The sequence below is a fragment of the Agelaius phoeniceus genome, chromosome 7 (assembly GCF_051311805.1).
Source record: "Agelaius phoeniceus isolate bAgePho1 chromosome 7, bAgePho1.hap1, whole genome shotgun sequence".
Taxonomy (NCBI): Eukaryota; Metazoa; Chordata; class Aves; order Passeriformes; family Icteridae; genus Agelaius; species Agelaius phoeniceus.
The window spans coordinates 12,902,235-12,925,536 of NC_135271.1; the positions used below are offsets into that span (position 1 = coordinate 12,902,235).

Sequence of the window (23,302 nt, forward strand, 5' to 3'; positions counted from 1 at the left end):
TTTCTGGGATGCAGGGTGGGGAAGGTCCAGCCAAGCTCCCCTTGGGTTTGTCACTGACTTGTCCTTGTCGTCCTCTCCTCTGCTCCACAGTGCTGTGGGACAGAGAAGGGTGGGGGTTCCCCGGGTGGGGGTTCCCCCTGTGGTTTTGCCAAAGCAGTGAGAAGAAAAGGCAGGGAGGGATGCAGTGACCACTGGCTGCCTCTCCACTTCAAACCCACCTGGTGCCCCTCAAACCATTCTTCTGCAGCCCAGAACACCCACTTTGTTGAATTCTCTTCCTTTTCTATAGATGTAACCTAAAGTGTGAATGAATTGTTTTTTCCCCACCATGAGTGCAAAGTCTTGCAGATCCATCAGGGAAATCCACAAAAAAAGCAATGACTGGGGAGGGCGGGGATGATTTGAGACCGCAATGCCTTGCAACATTGGGTCAGAGAGATCAGAGTGCTCGGGGACATTCACTCCTTCCCCTCATGCACCCATCACCCTGAGCATCACATCTGCCTGGTGCATCAGTGTTAAGCATATAGGGATCAAATTAAATCAGGTAATTAGTGCAGGGCCAGCAGCAAGCCCACATGTCCTGGTGTAGTGTGGCCTCCTCATGGGTCTGTGCGTCCGCTCATGGGGCCTGGGAAAGGTCAAGCTCCTCTGTGCAGGCTGGGAGCAGAGCAATGCTGAAAGATGCTGGACCACTCTGAGGTGGCTTCAAGGAGCACCTTGGCCGAGCAAGGAGTTGACTGGCCATGACCCAGATCCAAAAAGCAGCGGGATGGACTCTGCTCACCAGCCTCTGTTGCTCTAGCACCGGTGAGATGGTTTTGGGGGCATACCAGGGGCTCCCAGTGCTGCCAGAGATGGGCCTTGGGGTGGGGGCACTGCTGCTTGGGGCTGTGACAGTCCCCGCCAGGGCTCTGTCACTGGTGTCTGATCTCTCTGTACCTCGGGGCTGTACAGATAGTCTGTTCTGGTGGCAGTGTCTCATTTTCTGCTCTGTGATTTCTTTGTGCTGCTGGTGGCAGCCTGAAGGTGCTGGGGAGAAAAGAGCTTGTCCGGAGCCTCACCCCTGTGTTTGGTGATGGATTAAAGGGCGATTTGCTTTGTGCTGATGTCTGTTTCGACCCGAAACTGTGAGAAACGACTGCTCACTTTCAAAATTTAAAAAGGTTTATTAAACTTTGACAAAAATACAACAAAGGACTACATACGGGAAAATTTGCAGCCCTGGGAACTGCCCTCGTGCATACCACATGGCTGGTTTGTCTTCAAGATGGGTGCTCAGTCTTTTATAGACCACCCCTGGGGGTTGCATCAGCCAGCCCTGGCCCTCCCAAAGTCTGTCAGTCAGCTCTTCTTTGCCATTTATCAGTGGAGAATGCTTTCTTGTACCTGGATTGGAGGTCAGGTGTTGCCATGCCTCACCCCCTAAGCACCAAGCTTTTCCATTCCCAACTGCCCCATGCAAGGGACACATGTGCAGCCTTCTTTGTACCTGTCCTAGACAGCCCAGGCTGTCTGATGGCAACAATACAGGGGGGAAAGGGAACTATGGGGAGAACAGAGGACATCTAAACTACAATAACATCACCACACATCACTAAAGCCTTTCTGAATATTCATACAATAGTTATCCCTTAATTGCAACAGCCAATCATCTCATTATCCGTCTACAGCAAAACCATGTCTCTCCATCTCTTCCTTGACTGAGCAAGCACTGGGAAAAGCCTAAGTCCTGGTGCTGGGTGTGTGACACTCTCATTGTCACTGTCCCCAGCTACTGTGGGCATGCATGGCAGCAGAGGTGTGACAGTGACTCCCCTTTGCACCCCCAAACTGCCCTGTGGGGTTGTGGGACTCACAGGCAGGGTTGCACTTGGCATTGACACACGTGGCTTTAAATATCCGACTGTTAAAAATGATTACAGAGATGCCTTTGCCCAAAATAAGGTGTAAAGGACACCATATGCCAATGCCAATAGCATGGATTTTTATTTAACAGCAAATGTGAAGGTGGGGGGGAGAGAGGGAAAAAAGATAGGATGGTGGAGAGAAAGTGACTGCTGACTACATCCATCGAGTGGTGAAGGGAAAGAGTCCAACAAACACCACATCCATGGGGTTTATGTTCTGCTGAGGCTGGGTGAGAACATCCCCTGTACCTCTCCCTGGGGCGAGGAGCTTCACACTGGATAATACTGTGGGTCGCGGGACACCTGGGGACTCTTTACACCTTCTGAGATGTTGCAGCTGTCTCCAAGGGAGCTGTAGTTGAATTAATTATGGCCCATCAGTCGGGATGGGTACCTTCAGCTTGTGTGTGCGTGTCCTCGGATTTGGGAACAGTTCTCACAGCTGAGCCATAACGTGAGGGAGGACATTGGCATGATAAAGACCTACTCCACATCGCAGGATTTGCCTCTATCAGCCTCCTCCCTTACCCGCAAGCCTCAGGTGTGCGCCCTTCTGCACCTGGCAGGCGCTCTGTGCATCGCCGGGGAAGCACCAGCTGGATTGTTCGAGCCATCGGCACCCACGGCCCAGTCCGCACCTCCCCTCAACGCCCCAAATCCCCACCCACAGCCCCTCCACGCCCCACATCCTCCTTCAGCCCCCTTCACCTCCTCGTTAACCCCCGCTATCCCTCCCGCCCATCACCCTGTCTCTCCGCCAGCTCCCACTCCCCCTTCAGCCCCCAAATCCCTTCTCAGCTCCATCATACATCGACCCCTCGCAGCCCCAAATCCCCGTCCATCCCCCGTCTCCCCCCTCGCCAGGGGCGGGCCGTTCCCGCTCCCATTCCCGCTGCCCCTGCCTCTCTCCCTGAGGGAGCGGCGTTCGGGCGCTGCCGGCCCGGCCATGTACGCGGGCCGCAGGAGGAGGAAGCCGGTGCCGCGGGCGTGAGTGGGGGCGAGGGGGCCGAGGGGGCCGGGGCAGGGCTGAGGAGTGTCCCCGGTAACGCGGCTGTGCCCGGCAGGACGCGGCCGGGCCCGGCCGAAGGCGGCGGCTCCAACCCGTCCAAGCGGCATCGGGAGCGGCTGAACCGGGAGCTGGAGCGGCTGGCGGGGCTGCTGCCCTTCCCGCCCGACGTGGTGGCCGGGCTGGACAAGCTCTCGGTGCTCCGCCTCAGCGCCGGCTTCCTGCGCGCCAGGAGCTTCTTGGGCGGTAAGGGATGAGCGCCTTCCCCGCTTCCCCTGCCGCAATTCCTGCCCGGAGCTCTGTGCTGTCCCTCCTCCCTCACCGCTGCCTCCTCCTGCAGCTGTGTCACCCCTCCCGGGATGTTGTTGCACCCCGCCTCTCTCCAAAATTCTTCGTGGGTTTTGTTTTCCTCCACAGAGTATTTTTCACTTAGAATTTCTAGTGGTGCGGGGTTTTTTTCCCTTACAGTTTCATGGGGTTTCCCTCACCAAAAACTTGTTTTCTTTCCCTCCCGGAATCGTGTTTTTTTTTTTTTCGCCCGTAGTATTTTGGGGTTTCCTTCGGACTTTCAGGAGTTTCGTGTCGATCCCGCCTCGAATTTTGTGGGATTTTTTTTCCCCTCCTCGAATTCTGACGGGTTTCCCCCACTTCAATTGTGTGTGTTTTCCGCCTTTGAATGTTTGTGTCTTTAACGGCGTCAATGTTTTTTGTTTGGGTTTTTTTGTTTCCCATTGAAATTGATCCCCTCCTTCCACCTCGAATTTTGTGGGATTTCCCTCTTCTCCTGCAATTTTGGGTTGGGTTTTTTCCCCTCGAATTTTGGGGTTGGTTTCTCCCCTCCCCGTCCCCCTTGGATTTTGGGGCTCCCTCCCACCCTAATTTATTTTTTCCACTTCAAATTCTGGTGGGTTTTACCCCCTCGAATTTTGTGTCGTTCCTGTCTTTACACCTCTGGAATTTTGCCGTGCCCCCCATGAATTTTGTTTTCCTCTCTCCCCCGAGTATTTTGTTCTTTACCTGTCCTAGAATTTCATCTTTTTACCCCCTCATCTGGGAGCCTTTTCTTTTTGGGAATCTTTTATTTTCCGGAGCCGTTCCGCCACCCTGTAATTTTGATTAAGAGGAGCCCTCAGGAGGGCATTGAGATATCCCTGGATTTTCCTGGTGGAGTAGCAGTGGCTCGAAAATGCTGCGTTTTCGAGCCACAGATTCACCGCAATTTCTCATTGAATATATTCAGTACTTCCCCCTCTGCCTTTCCACTCCCTTTTAACCCCACTTTAAGCACTGGCAAGCGGCTGGGCTGGGGAAGGAATGGCCTGGGAGAGTTGTTTGCCTTGCCGCACCAGCTCATCAGGGAATTTACTGTTCTGAGATTGTCTCATTTGTTTTGGGTCCTTTCCCCCCCCCCCCCCCCACTGTCGTTCCACTGTCATGGTTTAATTCCATGACACCGATTTCCAGTTTGTCCGAGGCTGTGGGATGGCTTTGAGGCAGGTGTGGCAGGGGAGGAGGAGAGCTTCAGCCTTTCAGATGCAAGTGGAGATTGCAGACGGAGCTGAGTCCTTTGTGATGCTTAATACCAATTTAGAAAGAATCCTTAAATGGAACTCTGGGTAAGCTTATCAAGAAAATAATTGATTTTAACTGACTTTATTTATCTATCCACCCTGCTTGAGTGATCCCTAAGAGAACGTTTCAGGAAAGCAAGGACAAAACCTGGGATGTGCTGCCATGGATTGTGAGGAGAAACAGCTGGAGCAGGTCTCAGGTGTTGCCCATGATTGCTGACAGCAATTCACCCAGCAGGTGTATGCCAGCCCACCCCCTACCAGAATAAATAAATAATAATTGATTTATTAATTATTAATTGGTTTAATAATTAACAGCACATAATATTACTTTGCCATCTCGATTTATGCATAGCTGATATGTGGGGAAGTTTGAATGGGCTTAAAGCTCTTTGAGCTTCGTAAGGATGTGTTTTTCCCAAGGACATGAGGATTTTTATTTTCCATAGTGTGAAGGGAGCTGTCCCTGCTGCCTCCCTGCCTGCACGGGAGCACCACTCAAGGCCTGCAGTTCAGTGACAGGAATCAGGGGATTTAAGGCTGCTCAGTGTTGTTTAATCTCTGGAGTGGTTTAGGATCATCAAGCGCTGCCTTTGCTGAGCAGGGTCATTTACCCAAACAGACCCAAAAACATCCCTCGGGCTGTTGGGCTGTGTTGGTGGCTCTGCTGCCAGCCTGGTGCTGGCTTTCTGCAGGGCTTTGGGAGAGCAGCTGGCAAGGGCATCCTCTGTGTGTTTGTGGGCTGATTCCACTCCATTTTCCCCACTCAGATCTCTCCAGTTTAACAAAGCAGGAAGCAGCTCAGTGCCAGCTGTGTTCGGTAGCTCTGGGGGAGGCGGGATCCCAGCCAAGGTCTCTTCCTGATCCATGCCAGGTGGAAGAGGCTCCCTTTGTGATGGGGCAGCACTGCTGTCCTCTGTGAGATTCCCAGGCACCTCTCCCTTCCCCCATTGCCTGACTTGGCAATCCCAGGTTCACACAAGTGCTTCCTTGCCATTGAAGAGGTGAGCTTAGGAGGAGAGCGGGATCACAGGAGGGATGGAGACGTTGGGAGAGGTGTCCTGCCAGGGAGCAGGATATCCATCCCATCTGACATCCATCCTGCTGGAGAAGCAGCACTGACCAGAACCCAGCACCTGGACCAGAAGGGCCAAAAGGAGCTGAGGTTGCTTCCAAGCTGAGGCTCCTATCCAAACATCAGTGCCAGCTGATTTAAAGGCATGTCTGTCCTCTTTTCCCATCCAGGTTTCTTCCCCTACAGCAGTCCTCCCAAATGCCTTGTTTCTTATCTGCCTTGGTTCACAAGTGTTTTTAATTCTCATTCACTGCCTTGACCTCCCTCCCTTCTCTGCTGGAGGCTCTTTCAGCTCGTGGGGTTTGGTAGAGGTGGGACTGTGTTCAGGGCACCTCCCTGTCCCCTCCCAGCCCATGTGCTGCTGTCACCGCTCCAGGGGGTGCACAGCATGTCACGCCAGCTGTGTGCCAGCAGCTTATCCCGGTGGTGCCTGGCCGGGCTGCTCCCCTCTAATCCCTCCCTGTTCTGCCTCCTGGAGCAAGGGCCCAGCAAACGCTGCTGGGAGGGGAGGGAGGGGTCCCTGTCTCTTTCACCTCCTTCACCCTCTGGAAAGGGGGAGAGAAGGAAAGGTGCTCCAGGGGAAGGTTTGCTGGCTTGCTCTGTGAGAGGATTTCTTACCAAAAAAAGAAGGCACCTTGTCGTGTGTGTGTCAGGTGCCATCTGTGTATCTTGGGCCACTTGAACTCCTGGTGGGAGGCCAGCTGGCAGATGTCACAGTGGTCAAGGGCTCACTTTAGAGAAGCATCTCTAGCAGTTTGTTCCTGCAGAGTGCTGGGAAGGTCATCTGAGCTGTGCTTCCCATCCTATAGCAAGACTGGCCCTTCTGGTGTGTGAGTGTAGCCCCTGCTGGGCACTCACTCATCCCTGGGTGTCCCCAGGGTGCCCTATGCCTGTCACAGCCCTGTGCCTGATGTTCAGTGATTCATCTGTGGGATTTCTCTCGATGCTCTGAATCACTTCTAGGGTTTATGAGCTGTAGGAAGAGGTCAGTCCGTGGTGCCAGGAGCTGCCTGTTTGAACCCCATAGCAATGGGCTAACCCTGCCTTGAAGTGGGAATCCTCAGGGATGCAGATGCACCTCTGCCTGTGTGCAGCATGCTGCCTGGCTCTCTGGGCAGCTCAGGTGCATCACTGGCTGGGAGGAGAGGGGGAAACACCTCACAGACTTTTGGCTTGTTGGCTGCACTGTCTGTGATTATGGGTCAGAGTTGTTCTGGGCTCTTTGTGGGTTTGAACTCTGCATGGGTCTCTTCCATATGGAAGCTTAAGGTCGTGTATCCAGAACTTAAGCAGTTTTTCTCTCCCATGTATCTTTAAAAGATAACACTCTTGGGGATGTTGGGGGCTTAGGGATTTTCCCAGAGTCCTCTTAAAATCATTGGTGGCTGCTGTAGGATCAATGTGCAGCCTCTGGGCTCAGCCTCACCCTTTGAACTGTGATATGAACCCAGATTGTTATTGCTGGAGCTGTGGTGGCCCAAAAAGTGCCTGAGCTGCAGTCAGGTCAGGTTGGAAAAGTGCTTTTAATTATATAATTACTATAGGCTATATGAGTGTGTCCCTGAAACCTCTGCCTAGGGATGAGGGCTTGATATGGGGTGTGTGGGACTAACGCTGCTCATCCCTTCACTTGTGAGCCTTCCCTCCTCCTGAGCCGTTTGTCCAACACAGCAGAGAGCTGTAGCAGCGAAGCCTGAGGGCTGGTTTAAGAAAAACAAAGCCTGGTCCTGTGATCACTGTGCTCTCTTAATTGCCTGGGTAACGAGCTGACCTCGGAGGAGCAATTTAAGGCAGAGAATTCTTGTGACTTCCTTAGGTAGGCAGTTTTCCTGCGATGTATTTTCCCCTGACTCTCAGGAAAGCAGCTGGTGGGAAGCTGTTGGGGCTCCCTGGGGCTCACAGCAGCCTCCTGGGGGCTGGCAGGGGAGCAGGACTGGGAAGAAACTCCAGCCTGAGGCTTTGGGCTGGGATGATCCTTCCTGCTCTAGTGGAAGGGGTCCCTGTCCACAGTAGGGGAGTGGAACCGGGTGGTGTTTAAAGTCCCTTCCAACCCAAACCCTTCTGTGATGGACACTAAAGCTCCTGAGGGAGGAGCACTGGGAGAGGGAGGGTTCAAACAGTTGGTGATGCTGCAGGAAGAAGGAAAATCTGGCAGGTCCTTGTCATCTTTGTCCTTGTTTAAACTCCTGCACGTGCTTTTCTCCCTTTGAGACCCAAGTGACACAACCAAAAGCTACATGTAGCCAAGGCCTCCTTGCTTCTACAAGTGCAGTGAGATCTTTTAAGAGGCCATCCATTATTAACCACGAGTGTGGTTCTTGGAGAGCAGGGCATCCACACCATTCAGGCAGGGATAAATAATGCATCTGTTTAATGAAATTTTTGCCAACAGGGAACTGTGGCAGGTCTGAAGTTAAGTAAAACCCTGGTATCCATTATGAATTAACAAATGGAAAGTCAGGAACTATTTGCCAGTGGCTGGAAAATGGGATTTGAACAGCACTGATGAGAACCCAGCTGATAGTTCAGCAAGGCAGGGAAAAGATAGCTCTGTGGCCTGGTGTCAGCAAACCTGTGCCCACTTCCCTCACCATTTACATGATGTTTTCTAAATTTTCAATATTTTCTCTCTTAGTAACAATAAAACTTAGGAAAAAGCAGTGTTGAGGGGTTATTTGATGTGAGCAGCAGAGCTGCAGGTCCCTCTGCCCATGAGCAAGGAGAAGCTGGAGAAGTGGATGGGAAAGGGAGATCTGGAGATGCACTTGTGGGAGTAGAGACTTTACTGTGAGGTAAGACCAGTTCTTCAGGGGATTGGCACAAATGACAGAAAGAGAGAGGTGGATAGAAGGCAGTTTTGTTAAGAAATCAGTCAATCCTTCCCCCAGAGTGGCTTGTGCATTCTAGGGTGTTTGGCAGAAGGTTTGTAGGGAGCACCGCTACCAAAATCCCTCTTGGTCCCCCTCTGTCCCCACTGTCTGTCTGCTCAGACTGACCGTGGCCATGCAGATGGCCCAGCCCTCTCCTGCAGCTCTTGAAGAGTCAGGAAGCAGTTTGGTTTCCTTCTCCTTCATCAACACCTGGAGCAGGTTTGGGATCGAGTTGTTTCATTTTTCTCCTTTGCAGTCAATGGCTGATGGAAGCCCTGCTCCCACCAGGAGCTTTTGCTGTGTGAAGGGAAGGGGCCTGGGGGATATCCTCTCAAAAATGTTAATTCCTGCTTGGTGCTGCAGAGATTTCCCAGGTCTACAAAGCGCTGGCAGGTTCAGGAGTTCACTGGCAAGCTCTGTAGGCAGCGAGGTGTCCCTGCAGCACCACATGAAACAGATTCCCAGGCTCAGAAGCACCTGGAGATGGAGCTGTTTGTGGCCAAATAGCCTGCAGGGCCTGGCAGGAGCTGTTTCTTGGAGGAAATAGCATGAGAGTTGTGCAAGCCTTGCTGCTTTCAGGTGACCAGCTTCTCACCTTTCTCACCTCCAGCAACAAAGGTGTCGTATTTGAGGGGTGTTCTGATGAAGGCAGGAATGATGAATCTGACTCTGTGTTCTCAGAAAGCTAATTTATTATTTTATGATACTATATTATATTCAAGAATACTATACTATACTAAAGAATACAGAAAGGATACGTACAGAATGCTAAAAAGATAATAATGAAAACTCCTGACTCTTTCCAGAGTCCTGACACAGCTTGGCACTAATTAGCTAATGAATGAAAACAATTCACATCAGAATCTAATGAAACAATCTCTAAGCACATTCCACATGAACAAAACAGAAGAGAATAAAATAAAATAATAATTTTGTTTTCTTGGAGTCTTCTCAGCTTCCTAGGAGAAAAATCCTGGGCAAAGGGATTTTTCCAAAGAATGTGAATACCACACAAAGGTGACACTGGTGGCCAGAGGGAGGGAGCTCAGGGAAAGCCACTTCTCTCCTTTTTATTCTTTTTTCCCTGCAAGTGCCTGTCCCCAGTTGTGCAGCAAGGGCAAAGGCTGCACCTGGTCTTGCTGCCCTGGTTGAAGGAGAGCCCTGTGCCTGGAGTGAATCCTGCCTTTCCTAGTCCCAGCTCCAGGCGGGATGCACGCAGCAGAGAGGATGTGGCGGTTCTTCCCTGGCTCCTTCTGCTCCATCAGCCTGATGTGCTGTGACAGTTCTGCTGAATTGCTGACCCCAGGGGCTGCACGGGGCTATTTATGGACACACAAAGCCGGGGGACACCGGGCAGGATGCCAGCCTGCTGCGGCCACAGCCAGGAGCCCGTCCTCTTTGGGGATCCTTGGCTGGCTCGGGCGGAAAAGGCGCTGTTTGGTGAAGTTCATGGGGGAGCCTCCACTGGAATTCTGATTTATCCCTCACACCCTAGTGGTTGGATCCTGTTTGGTGGCTGTCTTGGTTTGGAAAGGCAGGAGTCTGCTAAGGAAGGCAGGAGCCTCCCCTGAAATGGAGAATGTAAACCCTCCCTACCCCTCCGAATTGCTATAAATTTTAATTTAAGGGGCTCTCAGGTAAAAATATGGGAGTAGAAATAACAGTTCTTTAATAGGGGAAGGAAAAAAAATAAAAGGATAAAATAAACAATGCAGTACAGTAGAACAACACTGACAGAGTCAGAGCCCAACCTGACACCCTGTGGGTCAGGGTGTTGGTGGCAGTCCCATTGGAAATGTGGCTGCAGCCCTCCTGCAGTGTCAGGGCTGGTTCTGCTGGAGCAAGGGGGTCCTGTAGAGAAGGATGGATTCTTCCTCTGAAGATCCAGTGGAAGGAGAGACAGCTGCTGTTCCTCTGGGGAATCCCATGGAGAGAGCCATGCTGGTGTCTCCAAAACCTCTGGATTATATCCGGGTAGCAATGCTTGGCTCCTCCCTCTGGGCGGAGCATCTCCCAATGGGATGTTCTAGTTCTTATCAGCCATGCAGTGACATTCAATAGTCTGTTATCAGCAAAGTCCCCTCCCAAGGGAGGTGTGAATGTGGTCACCCAAAGGCAAACTGCCCACTTGACAAAGGTAATCTGCCATATAGATGGGAATGGAAAACATCTTGCATTGCAATCTTCAACAGTGGCAGACATCCCCACAGAGGACAGCAGGCTGTCCTCTGCTGTTTTTGTGTCTCCTCTGGCCCCACAGCCCAGATGCTGATAGCAAAGCCTGGTTTTAGGCAGTGGTTGAGATGAAGATTTCCGTTTGCAGGGATGATATCGAGCCATTAAAACCAGAGCCCTGAGCAGAGGGCAGCACCTTTAGCTGCTCTCCTGTCAGCCAGGTTTATTTTTATCTCTCACCTCCAGCACAGCAGGCTGGGAGCTCACAGAGGAGGACTGGAGACCTTTAATAATTCATAGCTCCCAGCGATCAGAAAAGCGAGTTGCTGGAAGGCTGCTGGCACAAACCTGCTCCTTCCACACCACAGGGCCCTGCCTGGGTGTTGTGGCCTCTCTCACCCCAATGGCCTGTCCCTCCCTGGGGTTTTATGTGGGCTCCAGTCTGGACAGGGGACCCTGGTGGTGCCTTGGGGTGGGAGAGGGTGAGGGCACAGCAGCCTGTGTGTGTGGCTCAGGCCTGACCCACAGCTGTACAAACACTGCTGTAACCTCAGTCCTGGTCTCAGCCCATTCCTGGCCAGCTCCTGAAATAGTCTGGGCAGGCTAAACTGGAGTTCTCCAGAGCTTCCAGAAGCAGGGGAATTGCTGCTGTGTCAGGTGTTTTTCTGTAAGTATTAGAACTGGGCTCTGCTTTGCCTTTGGTTACGGAGCAAAGTCGATCTTTGGGATGGTCCTGTGCCTGGTGGAAGAGCTTTGTCCCCAAAGCCTGACTCTGGAACATCTACCTTTTGCAGCAGCTGAGATCCTTCAGGATCAGCTCTGTGCAGATGGAGGAGCTGAGTTTCAGCAGCTGCTTTAGCAAAGCCCAGGGAGAGCAGAGCCTGGCTTTGTTTATGTGCTGATGGCTGTTGCCTGCTGACTTGCTGTCCTATTGCTTCCAGAGTCCACTTGTTGCTCCCATGGCCTTTGAGCATGGCAGCCCTCCTCCTGTCCAGGAGCTGGCAAAGGCAGATCCAAGAGAGCTCTTGCTCCCTCTGTGAGCTGGCAGGCCACAGTGGTGCTGCAGCTGGCATTTCACATCTTTCCTCCCAGATCCCAGTGGGAGCAGCAGGTTTACCAGCGGCCAAATGCTGTCCTCTGTCCTCGTGGTGCTGGCAAGAGGCTTCCCAGCTTTCCTGTGAGCTCCTCTTGACAGGCCTGTTATGCACAGGCTTGTTGTCATTTTACCCTTCAATTTTTATCCACACCCAAATATCCCCAGGAACCGTTCTCTTGGGGAGTGCAGAACAAAATTTAGGGGCACATCCTTCAGTTCAGCTGAGTGACAGATTCCCTCATGCGTGTGGATTGTGCATGGACCACTATTGGATCTCGGGTGTCTGTGTCTGCATCCGTGTGTTTTCTGTGTTGTTTTTCTCCCACTGTGAGCTGTGGCTTGCCTTAATTTGGTTGAGTAAACCCACTGGGTTGCTGAACTGTAACGAGACATTCACTGAGCTGTGTCCTTCAAAACGGCACATTCCTGATCCTGGCATTTGCTGCAATGCCTCCTGTGTAGGGCAGACTTCTGCTGCTGCTGCCAGCATGTGCCCAGGTGGTCAGGAAGGCCATGCCATGGCCACAAGGCCATGGCAGTGACTGTCCCCTGTGCTGAGCATTGCACAGGATTCACGTCTTGAATCCTGTGTTCAATTTTGGCCCCTCACAGTATGAAAGACATTGAGAGGCTGGAGCATGTCCAGTGAAGGGAACAGAGCTGGGGAAGGGTCTGGAGCACAAATCTGATGAGGAACAGTTGAGGGAGTTGGGAAAGGAGGTCAGCCTGGAGAAAAGGAAGCTCAGAAGGGACCTTCTTGTTCTCCACAACTTCCTGACAGGTGAGGGCTGGGCTCTGCTCCTAGGGACCAAGGAACAGGCCAAGAGGAAATGGCCTCAAGCTGTGCCAGGGTAGATTTAGTTTGGGTATTGGGAAAAATTTCCTCACAAAAGAAGTCAGGCATTAAACCAGGCTGCCCAGGGCAGTGGTGGATGCACTGTCCTGGGAAGTGTTCAGAAGGCCTGTGGATGTTGCGCTTGGGCACATGGTTTGGTGGTGGTCTGGGCAGTGCTGGGGAATGGTTGGGCTCCATGATCTTTCCCCAGCTTTAATGATTCCATAATTCTATGATTCTGATGCCTACCTGGCTTTAACTGCTTTTTACTTAGAGGATGTTAAAAGGGGGACAAAAGGAGTGGGCAGGAAAAAAAAACCCAGACCGAAACAGTTGAGAGGTGGCGAAAGAAACATCCTGTTAAAATCAACTCTTGTGAGAGGTGAAGCAAAGGGCTGTGACTGCATGTTGCCTTCCCAGCACTGTCCAGCTTGCAGCATTCCAGCTGTTGTGGCAGTGTGTTCCTGCAGCACTGATGTCCCTTCCTTCTCTTTTCTTGGTGCAGTTGCTCTGAAGAATCCTGGTGCCAAGGAAGCCCAGAGGGATGGAACCTGTGGCACTGGACCAGCTCTGGGCTCAGCAGCAGTTCCAGAGGGTGAGCTGCTCCTACAGGTTAGTGCTCCTCACAAATGCCTTCACAGGATCTTCCTCTTGTCCCTCTCCCAGCTCCTTTGAGTTGTACCCCAGAACCAGGCTGTTCTTTCACTCATGGCAGGTGATTTGTCATTTCATATGGTGTAGCTCACTGTGCTTCTCACTGGGGCAGAAGTTTAAGACCTCCAAAGGTCCCTAGGGCAGCAACTGTTGCTTCTTCCCTGCTTTTCCCATTATTCCAGGAAAAAGTTGCCATTTTAAAATAGTCCATATGTAAGGAACATCTTGCTGGATTTCTGAGCATGGCGATTTGTATTTTCTGCTTCTCTGCCTTCGTGTCTAAGTGTGCCAAAGGTACAAAGTGAGAACCAAGCTGAGCAAGGTGCTTGAGTGCAGTTTTCACCATGGGCACACTGATCCTGACTCAAGGCTTTTGACCAAACACTGATGAAAACAGGGAAGAAAACCTCATGGGAGTCTCCCCTGATTTTCAGGAGGTGATGTGTGACACAGACAGGTGCTGATGGGCCGTGTGCTCATCCCTTAAACACAGGGTAGGTGGGTGTATCCCAGGAGCTCTGGTTTTCCCTAGTGCACTTCTTTGGTGATGCTGGAGACAAGGCTGGTGGTGCTGCAGCTGCCATGGTTTGTTCAGAGGTGCCAGGAGGTCCCCAGACTGTGCCCAGAGAATGGGAAGAGGTCACGCTCTGGCAGCACGAGGTCCTGCAAGGACACAGGTCTGCCATCCCCTGCCTGGCACCTGGCAAGGGCTGTGGCACTGTCCCGTGCCCTCCTGGCTGTGGCACTGTCCCCTGCCTGGCACCTGGCACAGGCTGTGGCACTGTCCCCTGCCCTCCTGGCTGTCCTCCAGCATGGGCTGAGCGTGCTGAGCAGCCTCAGCTCCCGTCCAAGCGCTCACTCAGCACAAAGTGTAATTACTGTCCTGCCCTGAGAGCTGAGGATCTCTGTGCCTGGTGGGAGAAGTGCTAAAGCCAGCCTGGTTAATAACCAGAAACCTGAGGGTTTTCCCTCAGGATATAACAAAAGTGCTGAGCAGGGTTTGCTGGGGGTTGATGTGCTGCTCATCAGCTCCTCCCACAGTTGGGTGCCATCCTTTTGGAGGTACCAAACTGCATCTGAAAAGCAGATGGTGGAGCTCTCTCAGGGTCTACCTATGGGACCCTGGGTGTGGGAGGAGCTCAGAATCTGTCTCTGTACCCCCCCCCCAAGGAAACAGTCCTCCATACTTATAAACATACTTCCACCTGTTCTGTCACCTCTGATGGCCAAACTTCCTTTGTTTCTTGGTCTGCTCTGATTCTTCCCCATTCTTCCTCTGAAGCTGCTCAAAGGGTTAAAGTGCATTTGGCAGCACTAATTAACCTCTGCAGCAGATTCCCACACACTGAGATCAACCCCAGTAAATAGAGAGAGCATTTGTGCCTGGAATAAAGGGAAGGAGAGGGGGGAGAAACTCTGACCTGGACAATGGAACAGGAGTTGGCAGCAACAATAGCTGGACTTGGCTGGGACTCCATGCCAGGCCCTAATTAATGCTGATGTCTGTACATTATGAAGTGGGGGAAGCAGGCCAGGGCTGGCTACTGTGGCTTCCCTGCCAGGTCAGTGGTACAGGATGGTTTTGGCTCTGAAAAGCCACAGGGCCCAAACTGCAGGAGCCCTGCCTTCCAGAGAGGTCCTGCTTCGTACTGACAGTGTCCCCATGAGGATCTGTTCCCCTTAGGGAGGGGTGGCCACGTGGTGGTGTCAGGGCAGTGAAAGCTCCTCAGCTTCTGGGAAGACAAACCAATGATTTTCATGGGGTGTCACTGCCTTGGCTCACGGGCTGGAAGGTGTCTGCTGGGTGACTCAGGATTTTCAGAGTTGGGGACACTGAGACACAGAGCAAGCTGGGCTCAGGGAGTTCTGCTGTGGGGCTATTCTCAGCCCTGGCAGGGGCATGACAAGGTCTCCAATGCCCTGGGCTCTGTGCACAGAGGCTTATAAGGGTTGGTGCTGTGCCTGTGGCACTTGAGGGTGCTTCCCTGGATCCTGTCAGTGCCTGTGTCAGCAGTGTTCTGCCTGTGGGCTCCTGCAAAAGAGCTGCATCCCAAACTGGTAGGGAAGCTCCTCTGCCCCTTCTAGTCTTCTGCACCTGTAAAGGACACTGTCATCCAGCACCCTGGTCCCTTCTCATGTGTTCTGTCTTGCTGTGGGTTTTTTAGCTCGGGGAAAACACCTAAATTATTTCCCCAATTTATGAAACTGGTAGCAATGAGCCCCTCTTGAGTAAGACAGAGGCTCTGATCAGCTCAGCCTATTCCTGCCAGGAAGCCTGGTGCTCCCTTGAATATTGACTTTGCAATCCTGGAGCTTGAGGAGTGGATGGAAGGGCCAGTGAACTGTGAAATGTCTAAGTGTGCAACATTAAAAATGCAATGGAAACTTCAGATTGATGGCTGCATTTGCTCTTCTCTGTGGGGAGGGCTTGGGGCTTCAAATCCACACAGGAACAACAGCTTTGGGTATTTATTTTGTGAAAACAGAGCACAGCATTCAGCCTAAGGGATGTGGGGTCTGCATGAACCAGGCAGTGTTCCAGAAGAAGTGATCTTGGAGGTGGTGATCTTAGAGGGATTCTCCAACCTAAATGATTCTGCAATGTATTGGCAGAAAGGAAAAGGTGCTCTGGGGTCACCCAGGGATTTTGTAGTTTTCCCCCAAGTTTGGGCACCAGACTCAGCCTGAATTCCCTGCTGCTTTGGAAGAAACTGACCTTTCAGAAATCAAGATCGTTTTTGCTGCAATTTCAAATCCAAACCCTTATGCTTTAGCTTTTGGCCTTCCCATTTCCAATGCTTTTCAGCATTGGCCACCTTGAGGAGGGAATGGGCAGCAGAGACAACACCTTCCTTGGCCTTGCTCCTTGCCCACAGACAGTCCAGGCATTCCATGGTCCTTCTCCAGGCCTCTCCTCTAGAACCTGGGATGGCCACAAATGACTGCCAAGGCCCTCAAGGCTGTGAATGGACCCATTCCTGAAGGTGTTCACTTTGATACTGCAAGAAGTTCAGAGGCTTTTATCTGCTCCCTGCACAGGATGAGGATAAATGTCCAAAGCTGAGCCTGAATCAATGCTCCCAGGATGGAAGCACAATTTTCCATCAGTCTGGATTAGGATATTCCCAGGCAGCTATGTGGAAGAGCTGCATGAGCTCAGAGAGGCCATCTGTGGTGGCTCAGCTGCCTGCTAGCCAGGCTTTGGGTGTCCTGCTGTAGAACTGAAGTGGTTGTGGCCTGTACCTGCTGATCTCCTCTCTCCTACAGGCACTCAATGGCTTTGTGCTGGTGGTGACATCAGAAGGGCTGATATTTTACTCCTCGCATACAATCCAGGACTATCTGGGATTTCACCAGGTTGGTGGGACTCTGACTTGCTGTGGAGAGCCAGTTTTTCCTTGGTGGTGGTGAATAGCCCCAAGTTCCCTGCAGGGAGGAGGCTCTTCAGGGATCTCAGGCTCTCAGGGACTTGTCTGGGGCTTTTCCTTGGGAACTTGGACCCCGTATTGCCAGACGTGGGCATTGGTAGGTGACAAGGGACTTCATCAGCCCATAGATACTTTCCATGCTGATGGGCCTTCGTGGGGTTCATGGCCATGGGGAGATGTCTGGGGTTCCTTGCCCAGTTAGCCTGGGACACCCACTCAAATCCTGGTAAATCCCACAGGGCTCCAGCACTTTGGGCACCCAGGTTACCTGGAGGACACTAGATCATATTTACAGGGAAGTGGGACTTACCTGCAGTGCTACAGCTACTGTGCTTTGGTGTCACCCACACACAGCTGCCTGTCCCCAACACCTGGGGTAGATGGTACCTGTCCACCTGGGCACAGGGAGCAAGTCCCAGGGCATTGTTCTCTTGGGAATAGTGTAGGGATGGGGTGGCCTTGCTGCTGTTATGTTCCCAAGTACATGTTTTCATCTAGTTTCTTAAGTCAGCACTAGGATTTTGACTTATAGGGATGTCAGAGGTAAGCTGTATTGGCTCTTTAAGCTTCTCAGGGGAGGAGGTCAGGCCCAGCATGGGCAAGGAGTCCTTAAAGCCAGATGTGCTGTCTGTTCCCACCAACATCAGTTCTGGGGGAAAGTTTCCAACCTCATTTAGCCAGGGACCCATTTGAGCACCAGGGAAACTGGGTAAGATAAAACCAGCTGAGGCCATGACAGGCTGTTCCCAGGTGGGACATGAAAACTGGCCCTGGGGACAGGCTGCAGAGCTTACAGGTGGCGTGTCCCCTCCAGACAGATGTCATGCACCAGAGTGTCTTCGAGCTGATCCACACCGAGGACCAGCCGGAGTTCAGGCGCAACCTCCGCTGGGCCCTGGACGCTGGTGAGCCCTCTGCAGCAGGTAAAGGCAGGCTGCCATCCTGGGTGGCACCAGGGCTCCCCAGGGATGCTGGGACCCCAGCTCGCTGTCACCACTTGCCCCCATGTGGCTCAGGCCACGGCTTCGTTCCAGTGTGGTGGCTTTTCCCCCCAGTTTCTGTTGCTGTGCTCTGCAAACTGCTGCAGTGCCCAGTGCTGGGCACCTCCAGCCCTTGCTGGGGTGAATCCTTACTCGATTCTCTCAAGCCCTCTCTTCCACAGCAGGGAAGAGTCTTAGCTCTTCTGCTGTCATCTACAAGCCGGATCAGCTGCCCCCAGAAAACTCCTCCTTCCTGGAGAGGAGCTTTGTGTGCCGCTTTCGCTGCCTCCTGGATAATTCCTCCGGCTTCCTGGTGAGTATAGACCCTCCACAGCAGGAGAGGGGCAGGCTCACCACAGAGGGTCACACCAGCACTGAAACCACCCCCTGGAAAGATCCCGTGCTCCTTTCTGCCATGTGCAGCACTTCCCTGTCTCAGCAAGAGACTTTCCCTGTTTTTCATAGGTTTGGCTTGTACCTACAGCCTCTCCCTGTGAGTTTTGTCCCTCTCCTCTCAGAAATGCTGAATCTTGACCAATCAAGTGCTTTTCTCCCATGTTTTGGTTTTTCTGTTAAAAGTGTGTCTTAAGATCAAGTAGGTGGTGGTCATCCCTCCTTCTCTCTGCACTGGAGAGCACAGGGTGCCCTGGGAAGCTGTGGCTGCCCCATCCCTGGAAGTGTCCAAGGCCAGGTTGGATGGGGCTTGGAAAAACCTGGGATAGTGGAACATGTCCTGGCCCATGGCAGGGGGATTGGAACAAGATGATCCTTAGGGTCACTCCAAACCCAAACCATGCTGTGATTTGATGATTCTGTTCACACCAACTCTATAGACAGACATCTTTCCATGTAGCTCTCTTCCTTCTCACTTTTCTGCATGACACGGAGCTTTTCTTCTCTTCCCAGGCTTTGAACCTTCAAGGCAGGCTGAAATTCCTTCATGGGCAGAATGAAAGGTCAGAAGATGGCTCTGTCCTGCCCCCCCAGCTCGCTCTGTTTGCCATCTCCACGCCCCTGCAGCCGCCGTCCATCCTGCAGATCCGAACCAAGAACATGATCTTCAGGACCAAGCACAAGCTGGACTTCACCCCCTTGGCGTGTGATGCCAAGTAAGCAGCAGAGCTTTCAGTGCTCCATTCCTGACATCCCCCCCAGCCTTGCCCATGAGCTCAGTGTGCTCTCTGTGTCTCACAGGGGGAAGATCATCCTGGGCTACACCGAGGCGGAGCTGCGGATGTGTGGCACGGGGTACCAGTTTGTCCACGCTGCTGACATGCTGTACTGTGCTGAGAACCATGTCAGGAGTAAGAGTCCCCTCCCTGGTCCCTTGTGTGCTGATGAGTGGGCTGGGACTGGGGCAGCTCTGTTGGCTGCTCTGTCAAGCCCAGTGGCTCTTTCCCCACAGGATGCTTTGCTGTGCTGCTCCTGTCGCTGCAGGGAGCTCGGTGTGGAGTGCAGAGAGGAGTGTTCAGCTGTCCCCTGTGACCATGTTCACAGGGGTCTTAGGATGAGGGAAGAGATGAGGATTTGACTCCATCTTTCAGAAGGCTGATTTATTATTTTGTAATATATATTATATTAAAACTATACTAAAAGAATAGAAGAAAGGATTTCATCAGAAGGCTAGCTAAGAATAGAATAGGAAAGAATGATAACAGAGGTTTGTGGCTCAGACTCTCTGTCTGAGCCAGCTCACTGTGATTGGCCATTAATTAGGAACAACCAACATTGGCCAATCACAGATCCACCTGTTGCATTCCACAGCAGCAGATAATCATTGTTTACATTTTGTTCCTGAGGCCTCTCAGCTTCTCAGGAGGAAAAATCCTAAGGATTTTCCATAAAAGATGTCTGTGACAGTCCCCTGTGCCTGCCAGCCACGCTGCTGCTGTTTCCAGCTGGGAAGGGCAGTGTTCCGTGGTGGCAGCAGTGGTGCTTCCTCCGTCAGTGATGCAGACGGGCGAGAGCGGGCTGACCGTGTTCCGGCTGCTGACCAAGGACAAGCGCTGGAAGTGGGTGCAGGCCAACGCTCGGCTGGTCTACAAGAACGGCAAACCCGAGTACATCGTGGTCACACAGAGACCCCTCGTGTACGTGCTGGGCTGGCTCTGGGATGTCCTGAGCAGGGCAGTGTGTTGGGTTTGTCCTTGCTGCTTGCGCCTTTGTTGCTGCAGCTGTGGGATTCTGTGCTTGGTGCTGTTCAGCCGCATCCCCATCTGCAAGGCCACCCCTCAACAGGGGTGATGCTCAGTTATGCTGCAGATGTTTGGTTTTTCTCTGTGTGTGTGTGTGAAGGCATGCTGGCTGGAGCAAAGGGGCTTTTGCTTGCAGGGATCACAACTGCCCATTGCAGAAGCACTTGTGTGACAGTGTTCCCAGGGGTTTTCAGGTGAGGGAAGAGACGAGAATGTTGACTCCATGTTCAGAAGGCTTGATTTATTATTTTATTATATATATATTACATTAAAACTATACTAAACAGAATAGAAGGAAAACTTTCATCTCAGAAGGCTAACTAAGCTAAGAATAGAATGGAAAGGAGTGATAACAAAGGCAGCTGGCTCAGACAGAGAAAGAGAGAGCCAGCTCTGCCGTGACTGGTCACTAAACCCAAACATCCACACGAGACCAATCACGGATCCACCTGTTGCATTCCACAGCAGCAGATAACCATTGTTTACATTTTGTTTCTGAGGCCTCTTAGCTTCTCAGAAGGAAAAATCCTAAAGAAAAGGGATTTTCACAAAAGATGTCTGCGACACACTTGTGGGGTGGGTTTGTGCACGTGTCAGCCGCAGTGTCCTCTTCCTGCCCTGCAGAGATGAAGAAGGAGGAGAGCACCTTCGGAAGCGGTCCATGCATCTTCCCTTCACCTTTGCTACAGGAGAGGCACTTCTATACCAAAGTACTCATCCTCTCCCAGGCTTCCCTGACCTTTTCCAGAGCAAAGGGAAACTCAGCAAGTCCAAGAAGCCCTCCTGCAGCCACGTAGGGCGCTCCCAGAAGAATGGCATTGACCCCAGGTCTCTGCTGGGTGCTGTGATGCAGCAGGACAAGGCGGTGTACGCCTCCCACTCAGCTCCCATTCCGAGCCCTTCCTTCAGCAGCACTTCCCAGCTCAAGGGTGTGTCCTTGCCAGGTGCAGGAGGGGATGCCTGGAGTATGGGCACAGCTCCAGCTTCTTCAAGGGGCAACAGCCTCCAAGAGAAACTGCTGGATTTGCAGCAGGAGGACCCTCTCTTGGCCACCATGGACTTGCTCTCAATTAAGAGTGACCAGAGCTGTTCCAACGAGCTCTTCAGTGCTCTGGAGGGCCTGGGCTTGAAGGCTGAGGACCTGGAGCTCCTGCTGTTGGATGAGAAAATGGTGATGGTCAGTATGGACCCAGACCAGTCCCCATCCCTGAATAACAGCCTGGCCAGCAACCAGATTCTCTCCTGTGTCCCCAGGCCTCCAGTGGATGGGCATGAGGGAGGGCAGCAGGTCTGTCCCCTGCCAGACAGGCCCCCCAGCCCGCAGGGAGGCCCTGCTCCATGCCACATGGAGAATGAAGACTCGAGGTGCCACCTGGCACAGCATCCAGGGCAGCCTCACACTGCCCTGGCCCAGCCCCTCACACTGCTGTGGGAGCAGCCCCTCAGTGCTGTGCCAGGGCTGCTCCCACAGCTGGCTGAGCAGGAAGAGCTGTCCAGTGGCTCCCAGTGGAGACCAGCTGGGGAGGAGACTGTGCTCCACTCCTTCCAGCCAGTGCAGAGCACCCCATGGCACAGGACCCCCAGCTCAGCCCCGGGAGCTCCCTGCCTGCAGGAGCCACCCGGGGCCCAGCAGCTGCAGGGAGACTTCTCAGTCGTGCAGCCCCTCCAAGAGGATGTCCAGCAGTCCTTCCCCCTGCCCAGCCAGTGCCAGGAGCACATAGCACCACCCAGCCAGCCCAGGCACCATCACTTGCTGATGAACGGGGTGTGTGGCCCCTGCCCCAGCTCTTCTCCACACGCCAGCCCTTGGCAGGACTGGGTCTGCCCTCTGCTGCGGGCTCCAGCTCAGCCTGGCCTTCTTGGCCTCAGCAGAGACGGCATCTCCCAGCCCCAGGGCTGCCAGGGCCCCGGGCCTGGCCTGCCCCCACAGCAGTTTAACCTGGATGGATTGTGCAGCCTGGATGCTGCCAGCACTGGGGACTTCTCCTGGGAAGAGATGGCTCCATACCCCAGGTTTCTTCCCCCTTTCTACCAGCTGGTTCCTGAAAAGCAGCTGGGCTCTGTTCTTTCCGTGCCCCAGCACTCCTCCTCCAGCTCAGCAGAGGGGCACTTTGGGAGCATCAGCAGCCCTCTGGAGACACTGAATTCCTATGGTACACGTGGCTCTGCGCGGAGCCAGGAGGGCAGGCACAGGGTAAGGGTCTTGCTCCCTCTGGGTCTCAGTGTTTTCTGTGCTGGGGCTCTGTGCAGGCAGTGCTAATAACCCCCTGCAAAGCTCCTCACCACTGTTCTCTCTCTCTCCTAGCCCCACAGCGGCTCTGGTTTGCCCAGCTCTCCCGTGGGACTGCCCCAAGACCATCCAGTGCTGGGGGGAAGCCTGGCACTGCCCTGCCAGCCTCAGCCCCGGGCAGAAGTGCTGCCAGATCCCCCTCACACCTCCAGGGGGGACTTCTATCTCTAGGAGAGACAGGAATGGACAAAGCAGGACTTTTCCCTGGGGAAGGAGCTGCCTTCAAGCTGCAGAAAACAAACCTTCCCCGCTGCTGGGCGCATCCTGCCGGTGCCATTGATGTTGGTTGCTTTGGCTCACCTGGGGTTTTTTTCTCAACTTCTCATCATCCTGCTCCCTGTGCTGGTGTGTCCCTGGCGTGGGGAGGGACAGCAGCAGGCAGCAGGGCTGGAGGACAGATTTCCCAGGGCGCTGGAGCAGGCTGAGCTGTGGTTGCATGTCATCCCATGAGTGGAACCAAAGCTTCACCAAAGCTTCACCAAAGCTTGGTATTTACGTGCATGATCCAGTATGGATACCAGCTTCATGAAAACCTGTCCTAAAGAAAGACACAGAAAGGTTTTCACCTCTGGTATTAAATTTCCTGCCATCCCTGCCAGGTACCTGTGGCTGTGGCCATGTGGTACAGATTTGTTGCCTGTTTTATAAGGAAAATGAGCCCTGTGTGGTGGTGGTGTGCTGCTCTGGTCCTTCCCCACCCCAGCTTTCCCTGTGTCCCAGGTGTTCCCACTGTTTGGGATCCAGGTTAGAGCTCCTGTGGCAAACACCCTGGGCTTTGCTGTACTGTACAAGACATGCTGAGATTGGCTGCTGAACTGATTTTCTCTGGGTGCTGGCCTTAGGTACCCTCAGACTTCAAGTCTCAAAGTTTTCAGTTAAAAACCAAAAAGTTCAATAAGACAAAATAAGTATAATGCTACTTAATTGTAAGTACTGAGAGAGTGATGTTTTCCCACAGAAAAAAAAACCCACAGCCCATATGTGTGTATATAAAACGAGTTGACAGATTTATTTTTATGACACTCCAGTGGAAGGAAAAAAACAACCTCTTACCATCCCAAAGCAGCATCCTGTGGAATGGGATGAAAAGGTTGTTTAAAGATCAGAAAAACGGTGACCCTATAAGAAACCTGACAAAGCTCATCCCTCCTCCTGCTTGCCCAGCTTTGGATTGGTGTGAATTCCTCTTGGTTTTGTTTCAATAAATGGTTTTGGAG

The 23,302-nt window shown here is 52.7% G+C and overlaps 1 protein-coding gene across 1 annotated transcript; it reads left to right on the forward strand.

Moving 5' to 3' along the window:
• The first annotated feature begins 2,856 nt into the window (after positions 1 to 2,856).
• Positions 2,857 to 23,302, forward strand: LOC129133342 (aryl hydrocarbon receptor-like). Its single transcript, XM_054653066.2, has 11 exons — positions 2,857 to 2,897; positions 2,975 to 3,162; positions 13,044 to 13,150; positions 16,460 to 16,549; positions 17,435 to 17,543; positions 17,783 to 17,913; positions 18,507 to 18,709; positions 18,795 to 18,904; positions 19,549 to 19,690; positions 20,420 to 21,989; positions 22,101 to 23,302. Exons 1-11 carry the CDS (start codon positions 2,857 to 2,859, stop codon positions 22,254 to 22,256), a joined length of 2,847 nt encoding a protein of 948 aa, XP_054509041.2. The 3' UTR covers positions 22,257 to 23,302.

Bases quoted from the DNA above. Each gene is read 5' to 3' on its own strand.
- LOC129133342 (XM_054653066.2), top strand. From the start codon at position 2,857: ATGTACGCGGGCCGCAGGAGGAGGAAGCCGGTGCCGCGGGC. The intron at 13,151-16,459 runs GTTAGTGCTCCT...TCTCTCCTACAG, and splicing joins AGGGTGAGCTGCTCCTACAG to GCACTCAATGGCTTTGTGCT. The intron at 18,710-18,794 runs GTAAGCAGCAGA...TGTGTCTCACAG, and splicing joins CCCTTGGCGTGTGATGCCAA to GGGGAAGATCATCCTGGGCT.